The sequence below is a fragment of the Episyrphus balteatus genome, chromosome 1, assembly GCF_945859705.1.
Source record: "Episyrphus balteatus chromosome 1, idEpiBalt1.1, whole genome shotgun sequence".
NCBI lineage: Eukaryota > Metazoa > Arthropoda > Insecta > Diptera > Syrphidae > Episyrphus > Episyrphus balteatus.
The window spans coordinates 152,179,805-152,193,390 of NC_079134.1; the positions used below are offsets into that span (position 1 = coordinate 152,179,805).

A 13,586-nucleotide genomic window follows, 5' to 3' on the forward strand; every position below is an offset into this window, starting at 1 on the left:
ATGACAGAATAAGAGTGAGAGAGAGAGAGAAAGGAATATGGATTGTGATTGTGCGAGTAGAGGTCCGCGACCGGTAGATTTTCTTCAACTTTTTCTTCAGAGATGGCAAAAAGGATTAATATACAGACAAGAGAAAATGTGAAAGGACATTGACGAAGAAAATAAAGACAACCTATTTGGATAAGAAGTTATAAAAAAAAAAAAAAAAAAATGCTAACGGAATTGCAGCAATTCAACAAAAACGACGACGACCGACTACGTCGACAAGAAAAAGACTTCAGACAAGAAATTTTTTTTTGTTTTCCTCTCCTCTCGAACCCTCGATACTCGTTTTCCTCGTAGATATGAAAGGTATCCTTTCCTTGCTTTCAGTGTGACGATGATTTTCTTTCCGTCAATAAGACAATTGTGTGAGAGACGTGTCCTTAGTCATTTGCACCAAATGAAAAGTGTGTCCTGATGGAATCCTTTTTCCATGGTCATATACCCACCATATTTTTATAAAGAAAAAAAATATATATATGCGAACTAGGAACTACAATTTTTTGCTAACACAAGCTTATTTCTAGAAAGAAACTCACAAGATGTTCAACAAAAACAAATAATATAGTGCAGCAAGGAGAAAAAAAAATTAAAAAAAAAAAAAAAACAACAAAAAAGAAATCAATATCCTGCAGGAATTTCTTGATTTTTCTTCTATTTTTTCCTCCACGTGGCTTAGTGTTTGTTTTTTTTTTTTTTCTATTTTTTTTTTCTTTATTTTAATTTAAACTCCTTTTTCTTTGGCTAAAATGCTAAACGGTTTTTCACTCCACTTGGCCTTTGATGGCTTCTTTGCGGATTGAAGTATTTGTCCTTAAATTTATTGGGTTGCTCTTGTTGTGGATTTGAAAAACAGAAAAAAAGAAAATTGAAAATAATCTTCAGATTTGAGAATACTTAAGTTTAAGAAGAGCATTTTAAGGCTTCACTTTGTCTTGATATTTTTTTTTTAAAGATTTTTTTTTTTTTGTAGAATATTTATATTTTGGTCTATTTATTTGAATCTAGGATACGAAAACAAAACATAAACGAATTTTTAAGTTTTGCTGATTGTGGTGAAGAAATAAAACAAATGCAGTTAGTTTAAATTGGGTCACGAGAAGGTTTTTAGGGGTAATACCACAGAAGTTTTATTTAAAATATTCTAGATACTCATATTTTTTTTTTAATCTCTTTTTTTTTAACGGGGTGTAGTCATTGTATCTTTAAGTGATAATTGAATCATTGGTTTTAAGTACAGAATTTATCTATTTTTTACGAAAATGAAATACCTAAATTATTTTGATTGCCGAAGTTAAGCCTCTTAAATTTGACATGACAAAAAAAATCAAATCTTTCGGTATTCAATGTCAGAAATAGTGCTAAATGAAAAAAAAAATGCTTTCAGCAAGCAAGGGGTCAAAATGCGGATTAACAAAATCCCGAAAACCTGAAATCCCAAAAATCCAGAAAACCCAAAATCTCGAAAGGCCAAAATCCCAAAAATTCTAAATCCAGAAAACCCAAAATCCCGAATGGGATCACTGAAAAAGTTCTTATTTTGTCCTTTACCGATTTCGGGTTTTTCGGATTTTGGGTTTTCATAACAATGAGTTTGGATGATTTTGAGTTTTAGGGAGTCTTTGTTTTCCACAAAATCACCAAAGGCTATAATTCAAAAAATCCGAAATCCAGTTAAACCAAAATTCTTAAAACCCAGAATCTCGAATGGGACACAAAATTTTGAATAGATTTGTACTTTGTCTGTATTATGTTCGGAATTTTGGACTTTCTGGATTTCAGGTTTTTCGGATTTGGGGTTTCCAGGATTATAGGTTTAAAAGATTATGGATTTTCGGGTTTCTGGATTTTCGAGATTCTTGGTTTTACACAAAATCTTGAAAGGCCATAATTCCGTAAATACAAAATTCAAAAAACTCAAAACTAAATTTTTTTACTTTGTCTATTTTATTTTTGTAATTTTTTCCTTGAGTGAGTTTGAGTTATTTTGGATTTTTTGGATTCTAAGTTGTCTCTATTTTGGATTTTCGGAATTCTGGGTCTTCTGGAATTTTTGGAATTCTCGGTTTTCTCGTAATTCTGGTTTTTTGCAATTCTAATTTTCTAGACACAAAATCTAAATCAATTCACTGGAGAAGTGTTTACTTCAATCATCTAACCGACTGATTAAGAGGATTTCTACCTACTCAAAAACGATCCGAACCGAGTTATTATGTTATAAATAAATTATTGATGATACTAAACAAACAGCTCAGTACTTCCAATTTATTTTTTAACAATTTCATTCGTTTTCCTATGTATAAAAATTTATCAATTTTTTTTTTATTAATTTTCTATCACCAGAAGTTGAAACAAAAAAAAATTCCCTCCCAAAAACACCAAATCACAGCCAGCTACTCCACATTCCTTAAAAAAAAAAAAAATATATTAAATGTCGAAAGGACCAACAAAATTAATGACACTAATAAACTTCTTCACATCCCCGCACATTTTTATGTTCACAAATTATTGCCATTCGATATATACCGTCATACATCATTCTTCGACAGAATAAAAAAAAAACCTAGCCTAAATTTTATTTCCTATTTTTTTTTGGAAGAAAAAAAGCGAAAATCAATTGACTGCGATAAAGAATCCATTGAATTTATATCACCACCAAGAAAAGCGACTCCACGTCCACAACCAACCAAAAACGAAAAAAAAGTCTATTAATTATCAAAAGAAAGCAAAAAAAAAAAATAGAAATAAAAGGAAACATAAATTCGTGACTTGTTCTTATCCGCTTCATTGAGCATTTGCATCATCAAACGATTGCCCAAATCGTGCTTCTGTCAGCACCCAATCCCTGTGCCACATTGCCATCATATACCAACACCATCACTAGCCATTCCAGGGAATTGTCGTCGTTGGAGACGACGACGACGACGACGACTACCTCCTCTGACTCCACACACACACTATTTCCCCCCGGAAAGCAACAGAGAAATCGAATTAAATAAACAAATTCAAATCGTGAGCGAACTTCTGAATCAAGCTGGCAAGTGCTTCTGGCTGTATGGATAGAGCTTATAGCTTTCCAAATTTTTTTTGTTGTATTTTTTGCATTCATTCATTCTCAAAGCCACTTGAGGAACTATATGGGAACTCTGGAGTCCCGCTTCCTATACAACACCATGCCGCCAGATTCAATAAACATTTTATCACGATTTAAATAAAACAACTTGTACATGGGTTTTGCTTCTGGTCCCGAATTCAACGACGACGACAATGATGTTGCTTCCAAAGCGCTCCCAAGGTTTGAGCCTGCTATAACGTATAATCGATTGGGAATTCCTTCACACGTAAAAGGAGCATGAGGATGAGGACAAAAAAATAACTCTAACCTAACTTTAGGCGAAAACGCGACATTGTACAAAAAAAAAAAGTGTATACGCGCCGCCCTATAGCGCTTCCTTGGATCCTTGGATGCGATTTTCGTCCTTTTTTTGTATTGTTTGTTTCTTCAGGCGGCAAATAGAATAAATTTTGAATTTTTGGGGAGCAATGGAGAAAAAAAACTCTTAAACACTTTGCTGTTTCTACAGTTTTTTTTTTATTTTTTCATTCGACACAACCAGAAAACCATCACTCCATCAACTTCTCCTCAACCCACTACCATCAGAAATGCCCCCATATCCATCCCCTGAAATGAATCGAAATAATTTTTATTCGTAGCACGTGATTGGTAAAATGAGGAAGTGGTGAAGAATTTTTCTTAATTCTTTAACAATATTAGGCAGCCCCAACCTTGTGGAATGTTGAACTTCAAAAAAAAAATAAATAAAAAAAAAATGTATTTGGTATCTTGGAAAATGAATCAAAATTGAATTTGGTTTCATTTAAATGAAAAAATCAAGAGACACATGGAAATAGATGATTGACGTCAAAGCAAGGACCTTGCTTAATCCGGGAATTTTTTATGTTCACGAAAGTTGATTAATTTCCATGGCTGGAAACGACTCATCAAAGAAAAAAAAATTGAAAATTTATAAAGTTTTGTCAAAATATTTATAGTGCCATACATAAGGTATGTATGACACATGATTTTAAGGTATTTTTTTAGGCCTGATTTGATGAAGTCAAAATTAAGAAAATACAACTTTCCTGAAAAAAGTTATACCCATTTAAGTGTACCAATTTTACTAAAAGAACATTTTTTTACCGTACACATGTTTAGAAACTCATTGTTCTTAATTGTCTTGACAAATGAAATATATGGATTCTCGAAAATCAAAATTCCGAAAATCTTAAATCTTGAAAAACTATAGACCCGAAAATCCATATCCTGAAAAACTTAAAGAACAAAAGACTTCAAAAATTTCAATACATAAACAAATCTGCTGGCCAAAAAAGTATACCCTTTATCGTTCTGTAGAGGTTATCTTCAAGGTTAGAAAAACGTCCTTTTCTCTCAGTTGTAGATCACTTAGGTACCTTAATACGAAAAAATATTTATGAATCGTTTTATCCCACAAACCTACAAGTACTTTACAGACCTGTCCATCCTTCCTTTAATTTGAAAACTTTCTTAGAACCCGCACTCCATAGGTTAAGTGACTCATGGTATCCAAATTGTGCAACTCAGGGCTATCGATTTGAGCTCATAACCGCCTATCCTTCAAACCTCCCTTCCCTGCCTTACTGAAGTTACTAAAATACGGGATCTAGACCTGACATTATTTGGATTTGCGATTCTAAAGGCTCTCCAATCTCTGAGAATGCATACTCAAAGCCCCTAGATGAAGACGACGCACGGAGAAAAAATGCCACCTTAAAATAAGCGGATTCCGTATTATATTAAGTGGATTTCTGCATCGTTTTATACCAGGATGACTTCTGTCTTAAATTACTCATTCCGTGTTGAATGTGCAAATTTAAAAAAAAAAATCTGCTTAATTTAAGCGGAAAATCATCTTATTTTTATGTGAAAACCATTTTTCAATATTAATTTTTAGTCGGTCTTTTAAGATAATAAAAATTCACATTACAAATAAAATGAAGTTCACCTTGAATTTAACAGAATTTATTTGGATTATACTTATTTAAAGCGGAAGAGGTTGGGATTTAAGGTGGGCATCATGTTATTTTAAGGTTTCTTTGTGATTCATTTCGGGAGAAAATTTGTTGTTGTTGTTAGAAAAAAGGGCACTTTCATATAAGATTATGGCCACTTTAAATCCAACCACCTTCCACCCCTGACCGACCTCAGGGCCCCCACTGAAGACAATGCAGAGAAGGAAACTGTTAGCATAAATTGAGTTACGAAGTAAATTAAAATGTATTTGAATCACTTCGGATACAAGGGAGACAAATTATGTCATTCAGTGTAATGTATAATGCATTGGTAGCCACACAATATATATTGATTTGATAAAAAGGTTACCCCAGGGGCTCCAAAAGGAAATAAACTGCTTTTTTAAAAGAAAAATTATAATTTTATCTTAGGGCCCCAAAAAATATGACTTGAAAAATCTTTGCAACCACAAATAATACATTAGGGGCCCCAAAAAAGCAAAAAACAACTTCAAGCCAGGGCCCTGCAGGGACCCCAAATGCCTTTACTTCAGTACTTAAAAAAAAATTAAGTTAAAAAAAAATTGTTTTTTTTTTTGCCCCAACATAAATATAGACCAGTGCCAATCCGGTTTTCAGAGGGCAAAAGTTGAACAAATTATTAGCAGCATAAGGTTGGTGGAAAAATTTAGGATAAATGGTATATGAAAGGGGAAAAATAAATTGCCCACAAAAAAATTGGGGGAAAGGGGGTGAGTGGGCGAAAAAGTGGGGTGGGTGTCAAAAATCATGGTTTTTTACGATTTCTGTCAAAACTAGACGTCCTACCGAAAAAAGTCAAATGAAAAAGTTGTAGGTAGTATAAATGTCTACAACTTTTACTCAAGCAATTTTTTTCTATAACCTCAAAAATATTGGAAAAAATGCAAAAATACGATTTTTTGATTTTTTATTTTTATCTTTTACAAAAATTTTTGGATTTTAACAAAACTTGGTTAAAAACTACTTTGTTATGTTTTCTATCTATTAAACATTTTTTTTGAGCAAAAATTGAATTTTTGGATTTTTGACGAATTTTATTTGAAAAAATAGCCTATTTTTCAATCAAAAAAGTTACCGAAAAAATTTTTGATATTTGAAAAGTTTGAAATGAAATTATTTAGATTAAAACCTATTATTTAAGATTGTGTGGAAAAACTATACTTTTGTTTTAGAAAATATTGAGAAAAATTGAAAAAAACAAAAAAACGATTTTTAAGATCGATTTTTCCGTAAATGACAGTAATATTGGCGAGAAATAATTTTCCATAGAAACTAAATTATACTTTTCTAATAGCCTTTGACCTTCTTAATTTGAATCTAGCATTAGAATAGCTCTAACGTGAAAAGTTTTTGAGATATTGAATTTTGAACGTCCAAAACACTATTTTTGTGATGTTTTGCATGGTAATATCTCAAAAACGTGATGTGATAGAATTTTTCTGACTTCGGATTCGAGCTCAGCGCACAAAAAACCATTAGAAAAATATACTTTGATTTCTATAAAAAAAACTTTTTGACTAGTGAATTCGAACATGGAAGAAAAATCGAATGCCTTGTTCAAATTCACTAGTCAAAAAGTTTTTTTTTATAGAAATCAAAGTATATTTTTCTAATGGTTTTTTGTGCGCTGAGCTCGAATCCGAAGTCAGAAAAATTCTATCACATCACGTTTTTGAGATATTACCATGCAAAACATCACAAAAATAGTGTTTTGGACGTTCAAAATTCAATATCTCAAAAACTTTTCACGTTAGAGCTATTCTAATGCTAGATTCAAATTAAGAAGGTCAAAGGCTATTAGAAAAGTATAATTTAGTTTCTATGGAAAATTATTTCTCGCCAATATTACTGTCATTTACGGAAAAATCGATCTTAAAAATCGTTTTTTTGTTTTTTTTTCAATTTTTCTCAATATTTTCTAAAACAAAAGTATAGTTTTTCCACACAATCTTAAATAATAGGTTTTAATCTAAATAATTTCATTTCAAACTTTTCAAATATCAAAAATTTTTTCGGTAACTTTTTTGATTGAAAAATAGGCTATTTTTTCAAACAAAATTCGTCAAAAATCCAAAAATTCAATTTTTGCTCAAAAAAAATGTTTAATAGATAGAAAACATAACAAAGTAGTTTTTAACCAAGTTTTGTTAAAATCCAAAAATTTTTGTAAAAGATAAAAATAAAAAATCAAAAAATCGTATTTTTGCATTTTTTCCAATATTTTTGAGGTTATAGAAAAAAATTGCTTGAGTAAAAGTTGTAGACATTTATACTACCTACAACTTTTGCATTTGACTTTTTTCGATAGGACGTCTAGTTTTGACAGAAATCGTAAAAAACCATGATTTTTGACACCCACCCCACTTTTTCGCCCACCCACCCCCTTTCCCCCAATTTTTTTGTGGGCAATTTATTTTTCCCCTTTCATATACCATTTATCCTAAATTTTCCCACCACCCATATGCTGCTAATAATTTTTTTATTTTCAAAAATTATTGGCACTGGTCTAATACATCAGCGCACAAACTAAAAACATTAAGATATTGGTGGCATTCCGAATATAACATCAGAACAGAGGCTTCAATACCTTTTAATTCTTGGCTCAAAAAAAATTATATCAAATTTTAGGGGCCTCTAAGCACTTAATTTTGATAATTTTGAGGCCCCAAAAATTATTTTTCAGGGGCCCCAAAAGAAATAAACTATGTATGATAATGGAAAATCAAATGTGTACACATTACTTTAGAACAGAGGCCCCAAGAACTATCAATTCTAAGCTAAAAAAATTTATTTTAGGGGCCTCTTAATATATAATTTTAATTTTTCAGGGGCCCCAAAATAAAAAAAAAAATATGCCTGATGATGGAAAATCAAATATGTATTTATTACTTCAGAACAGAGGCCCCAAGAACTATCAATTCTAAGCTTCAAAAATTTTTATTTTAGGGGCCGCTAAATATTTAATTTTGGGGGCCCCAAAATGAATTTTTCAGGGGCCCAACAATAAAAAAAAATATGTTTGATGATGGAAAATCAAATACGTATTTATTACTTCAGAACAGAGGCCCCAAGAACTATCAATTCTAAGCTAAAAAAAAATTATTTTTGGGGGTCTCTAAATATTTAATTTTAGGCAAAGTGCATTACGAACATATTAAAACATTAAAATAAACCTAAAAATAAATAAGCCATACAAAAAAAAATTATGGCGTCTACGTACTTTTTTTTGTATCTAAAGGGCCCCCAAATATCAAAGAGGCCCCAAAATTTAGTCTTTCCCCGGGGCCCCGACGACTCAACGTACGCCACTGGTTACAGTTAATCAAACTAATTTGCAAAGGCAGATGATAAAGCACGCCTAGTGACCCAAAAGTTGTATGTTCGATCCCCAGTTGCTGCTACTTTTTTTTCATTAAAAATATTTCCGCTTAAATTAAGTGGATTCCTTTAAATCTGCGCATTCAAGAAATTAAGAAAATTTTTCCGCTTAATTTAAGATGGAAGTCATCTTAGATAAAAAAACGATGCAGAAATCCGCTAAATTTAATGAGGAAATCCGCTTGTTTTAGGTAATCTTTTTTCTCCGTGTTGTCTCTTAGAATTGAAGAAAGTTACCATAAGATTGTAATTTCGGTCAAGCGCCATGTTTCGGACATCAAGAGACTTCTTCTTATATGACTTCATTATGTGAATGATATTGGTATTCCCGGTCTTTCGAATTTTGTGTCTAAACTTTTTTTCAAACGTATATTCAAATTTTGAATCTCATCTACACAGAAATGTCTGATCTTTTAATTGTGATTGAAAATTCACCGAATTTCATCTTCCTTGAATCCAAAATCTCGGAATTCCAATATGTCCATTTTGCTTTTCAAAGAAATACCTTTTCCCAGAAAATCATCTTATCCGAATCCATTAAAGACATTGTTGATAGGTTAAATGAATTGATGTGTTTATTTAAGTGGTTCGTAAGAAAATTCAAAAGAATTGAAATAAAATTACTAAAGTCAAATCAAAAAGTTCCCTGATGGAGTTTCTAAGTGACCTTAACTCAAATCTCTTCTTTCCAAAATAATATAACTTTATCCTGAAAATGTTTATTGACCAAATGCATTTCTATGTCATTTCCAACAAAATATCCTTTTTCAGAATAAAACACAAGTTCAAAGAAAAGAAAAGATGAAAATCTTCTTCAAATTCTCAAGAAGCACCAACAAACATTTTTATAGAAAAGGTGTTTGCACCTGTTAAAAACTTTTTTTTTTCTCTCTCTCTCTCCAAATAGCCCCAGAATAACACATTTCAACATCTCTCACTCACAAAAAAGATTGTGTGGGACGATGTGAAGAATTAAAAACAGAAAATGGTAAAAAGAAGCACTATAGGAGTAAAAATATGTATAACAAACCAAACCAATTGCAGGATCTATTTCTTGGAATTTTCCAAACTTGAATTGATTTCTACTCCTGAGGATGAAACTTAGATATTGAAAGGAAGAGGTAGGTATAACCTGTACTCTGAGACAGTCCATGTGTGTGCCCTATATCTTTGGGCATATTCTTCTATATTCTCTGTCATGTCGTCGGTCATCCTCGTCTCGTCCTTTAACACAGAAGAAGAAAAGTGTGTGCATGTGAAACTTTTCAAATATCCGTTTCTATTAGGAACAAAAAATAGAAAAAGAGTTCATTTTAAGTCGCCTCCAACAACACAATATTGTCGCTTTCTTTCTTATCCTTTAACTTAAGAGATTCTCATGCACTCTCAATCCATAGAGTCTTGACGGTTTGTATATTCTATAATAGGTCCTAGTGGACATAGAACATTTATCCCCACACACACACACATAAACAAATAAAATAGAAATACAAAAAAAAAAAGTGGGAGAAAGCCCGCATATGTTTGCAATTCGAGTTAGAGTTTGTTTTTCTTTTGGCAGGAGTTGGAAGAGCTGTGAAGAGAAAGAGAGATGTCCTTCGGAGGAAAGTTTTTCTTTCTCAGGATATTTTGTCTTCTTGGACTTGGACACTTTTCTTTCGATTTGTTTTATTTTCTAATTTTTTTTTTTTTTTTGCTTTTTTCTTGTTTAGCTTTCTTTATTTTTCTGAACGATTTGTGTGCGAAGAAAGAGAGTTGTTAAATCCATGTGTTAGTTGGGGGGGGGGGGGGGGGGGCATATTATTGGGTGACAAGGAGAAAATGAAGAGGGGGCAAGATAGTAGTTGTATATTACTTTTTGTGTGACTTTTATTTGCTTAAAGTTCACATGAAGACTGGCGGACAAGCAAAAGCTTTGCCAAGCCAAAAGATAGATAGAAAAATTTATATATAGAAAATGTATAAAAGGACGAGAGAAGGATTTTCTACGTTTTCAATTTGGTTTTGTACGACAACAATCCCAAAGGCCAACCAACACAAAGTGGTTAAAGTTTGAGGGAGAGTGGAGGTTAGGGGGGGGGGGGGGGGTGATTATTTAGGTTTGGGAGTTTTTGTGATTTGCGGGAGGGGGAAAAATACGATTCCATTAGAGGATACTTATGGGAATGATTGGATGGGAATTCGGAGAAGGAACAGCTGAAGGCGAGGAGAGAAGAGGAGAGGAGAACGGGAATGAATGACCATAATGTGGTGTAATGAAATAATGGCTAAGAGCTATAAAATGGGCTCTGATAGTGATATTTTCTTAATGAGACTTGCCATCAGAGGATTGGTTTATACCTATAGTTGTTGTATATACTACTTATATAATAATAAGGAGTGTTGAAAGTTTATGGACTTGATGGCAAGGAAGATGGTTCGTAAAATATGGCTTTCGTTGTTATTTTTTTTTTTTTTTTTTGTGTTTCTAAAGTGTCCTCGTATTTTTATGGGAATTTATTTAAAAATAGATAAACAATGAAAGGAAAAATGGGAAATATGTTGAGTGGTTTTTTTCTTTTATTTTATAATTAATTTTTTAACTTACCTCACATATCGACTGGCTGATGTTTTGCAGATTCAGTCGAAACACTCGATCCCTGTTGAAGAAAGATAAAAAAGAAAATTATTTTTTCATCATATCCATAACTTATGAAAAAAAAAAAAAATACATTTTCAATTACATTTTTGGTTAGAAAAATATTTAAAAAGAACCCAAAGCAGAGGGCCGCAAGTTAAACATGGTAGAGTAGTTGAATCAATTAAGTGCCATTTGAGTAGGTAGAATTAATTCTTTAAACGATTTTTTTTTTGTTCATGGTTAAACAACTAAAACCGGAACTTTTAAGACATTAACATTACATTCAGAGTATGTAGGAAATCCTTAGTTCAACAACCATATTAAAATTTTTGCCGAAATCTTGTTTTTTTAAGTGAAAACTTCTTTAGTATCGTAGTGATTTGAAACAATATGTAACGAAAACGCAACACGAACATTCAAATTGTTATAACTTTTTTGTTTTAATAGATATTCAAAATTCTGAAAAAAGATGTTCTTTTTCTACACACGTTATATCTTTTGATCTAGTCCACATACAAACTTGATTTAACTTTAATACGCATGCTGATAGCTTAACCTTTTATTTGATATATCACACATAACGGTACGTGCTCTACAAGTTACACAATCTTAAATTGAAAAAATTGAAAAATACCTCAAAACACCTGTGGAGATCTGTTGCCAATGACCAGATACCAGTGTAGGAAGTACCGTAATCTCAGTCTGGAAATTCGACATGGTTGACTTTAAAAAATTCTAACTTCTCTTTTTTTTATAGGTTGTCAAACAAAAAAATTGATTTAATAGCATGAGAAGATCAAAATAAATGTTTTTTTTGCTTTTTTTGATGAAATTTCATCGAGTTTAAAAATTCTAGCTCTTTTTGTAGATGTCTAGATGACCTGATGGATATATATATTAGGTTGTCATAAAAAAGATATGGATTTAAAGATGATGGAATAAAAATAAGGTAAATTTTTTTGATTTTTTTTTTTTTTTTTTTTGAGGTTTCACTTCTACCACGTGTGAATTGCACACATGATTTTTTTTTTGTCGAAATACTTGATTCTAGTTCTCATTTTTTTAGCTTTGTATGAAAAGTATTGGTCAAAGGAAATATAATTTTTTTTTTATTCATGAAGGAATATTTTTGGTTTATATTTAGAACAAATTTATTAAAAAAACTCCCTAAGGCCTAATTTTTTGACAACAGGTCAATGAATTTTTTTAACTTATATTTTATTTATCGAATTCTAGTTAATCAAACAAAGTTATAAATATTTAGATATTGATCCGTTTTTAGAAAATGAATTTTTGAAAAAAAAAAAAATTGTTATTTTGTTTTTATTAAGAAACGATATTTTTGCATATTTTTTTCTTAATATTGACAATTTCTACTTAAATTTTTGTGTAAAAAGTATTATCGTTGAAATCAGTTTCTTCGCTTAAAAGAACATTAGGAATCAAGAAAACGGTTCAATGGCAGGTAGGTACTGTCAATAACAGTCCAAAAAATAATTTTTTTGAAAGAAGAAAAAACCTTTTTCGTTAATTTTGGTCTGCAAAAAAAAAAAAAAACTGATTTGGACGTTATTTAGGAATAAGTGCCCGTTCTTGTTCTTTTGGTAAAATTAGCTTTAAAGTTATAAAATCAAATTACAAAATTAAAGTATAATAATACTAGCTGACCCGGCGGACTTCGTTCCGCCATTTCTTGTATTTATTTCTAATGTTCGACTCTGTAATTGTTTAATTTTCAAATGAAAAAGAGGATCAAAACTTGAAGAGTTCATAAAATGAGTTTAAAAATATTCACTTTTAAACTTTTAGCAAAAGTGGCCTATGCAAAATACTCATGCATGCGCATAACTAAAACCTATATTTTCTATTAGTTTGAGATTTTTTGCAGGCTTTTAAAAATTCAAAAAAATTAAAAAAAACTACTCAAAAATGTTCCTAAAAATGAGTTGTTTTTCAAAAACTCATATTTCAAAATGAAGTGCCTATGAAAAAAATCCGTTTGAGACACCTAATTTTTTTTTTTTAAGTATCGTTCCAATGGTGTAACTCTTATTTCTGTAAAAAAATTTCCCTACCTGTAATAAGACTTTTGTCGAATGTCAACCACATGTTTTCACTACAACTTAATTTTGAATTTTTTTAGAATTTTTTCAATTCGTTTTTCAACCTTAAAAATAAATTTATCTGTCATTTAAAAAAAAATTCAACTCTCTTCACCTTACCGTTTATAAAATAGCCTCGTTTTTCAATATCGTGTTACCTCTTTTTACCCTATAAAATCATTAATTTTTTAGCCTTAAACCATCTACTGTTATTCCCCTTTGATTAAAAAAAAAATAAGAAAAATAAGTCAGCCGGTGTTGCCGGTTTATATACCTATAAGATAGCAAGACCCCCGACCGATTCGCAGGGCGTTAAAAAAACTGTTTTTTTTTTTTAATTTTTTTGTATA

At 31.1% G+C, this 13,586-nt stretch overlaps 1 protein-coding gene across 1 annotated transcript in view; it reads right to left on the bottom strand.

Moving 5' to 3' along the window:
- LOC129912661 (semaphorin-2A-like) overlaps positions 1-13,586 on the bottom strand; it is a 157,529-nt gene that overhangs the window by 30,133 nt on the left and 113,810 nt on the right. Inside the window, exon 4 of the mRNA XM_055991012.1 lies at positions 11,102-11,153. Coding sequence (XP_055846987.1) covers positions 11,102-11,153 — 52 coding nt within the window. The remainder of the gene's footprint in view (positions 1-11,101; positions 11,154-13,586) is intronic.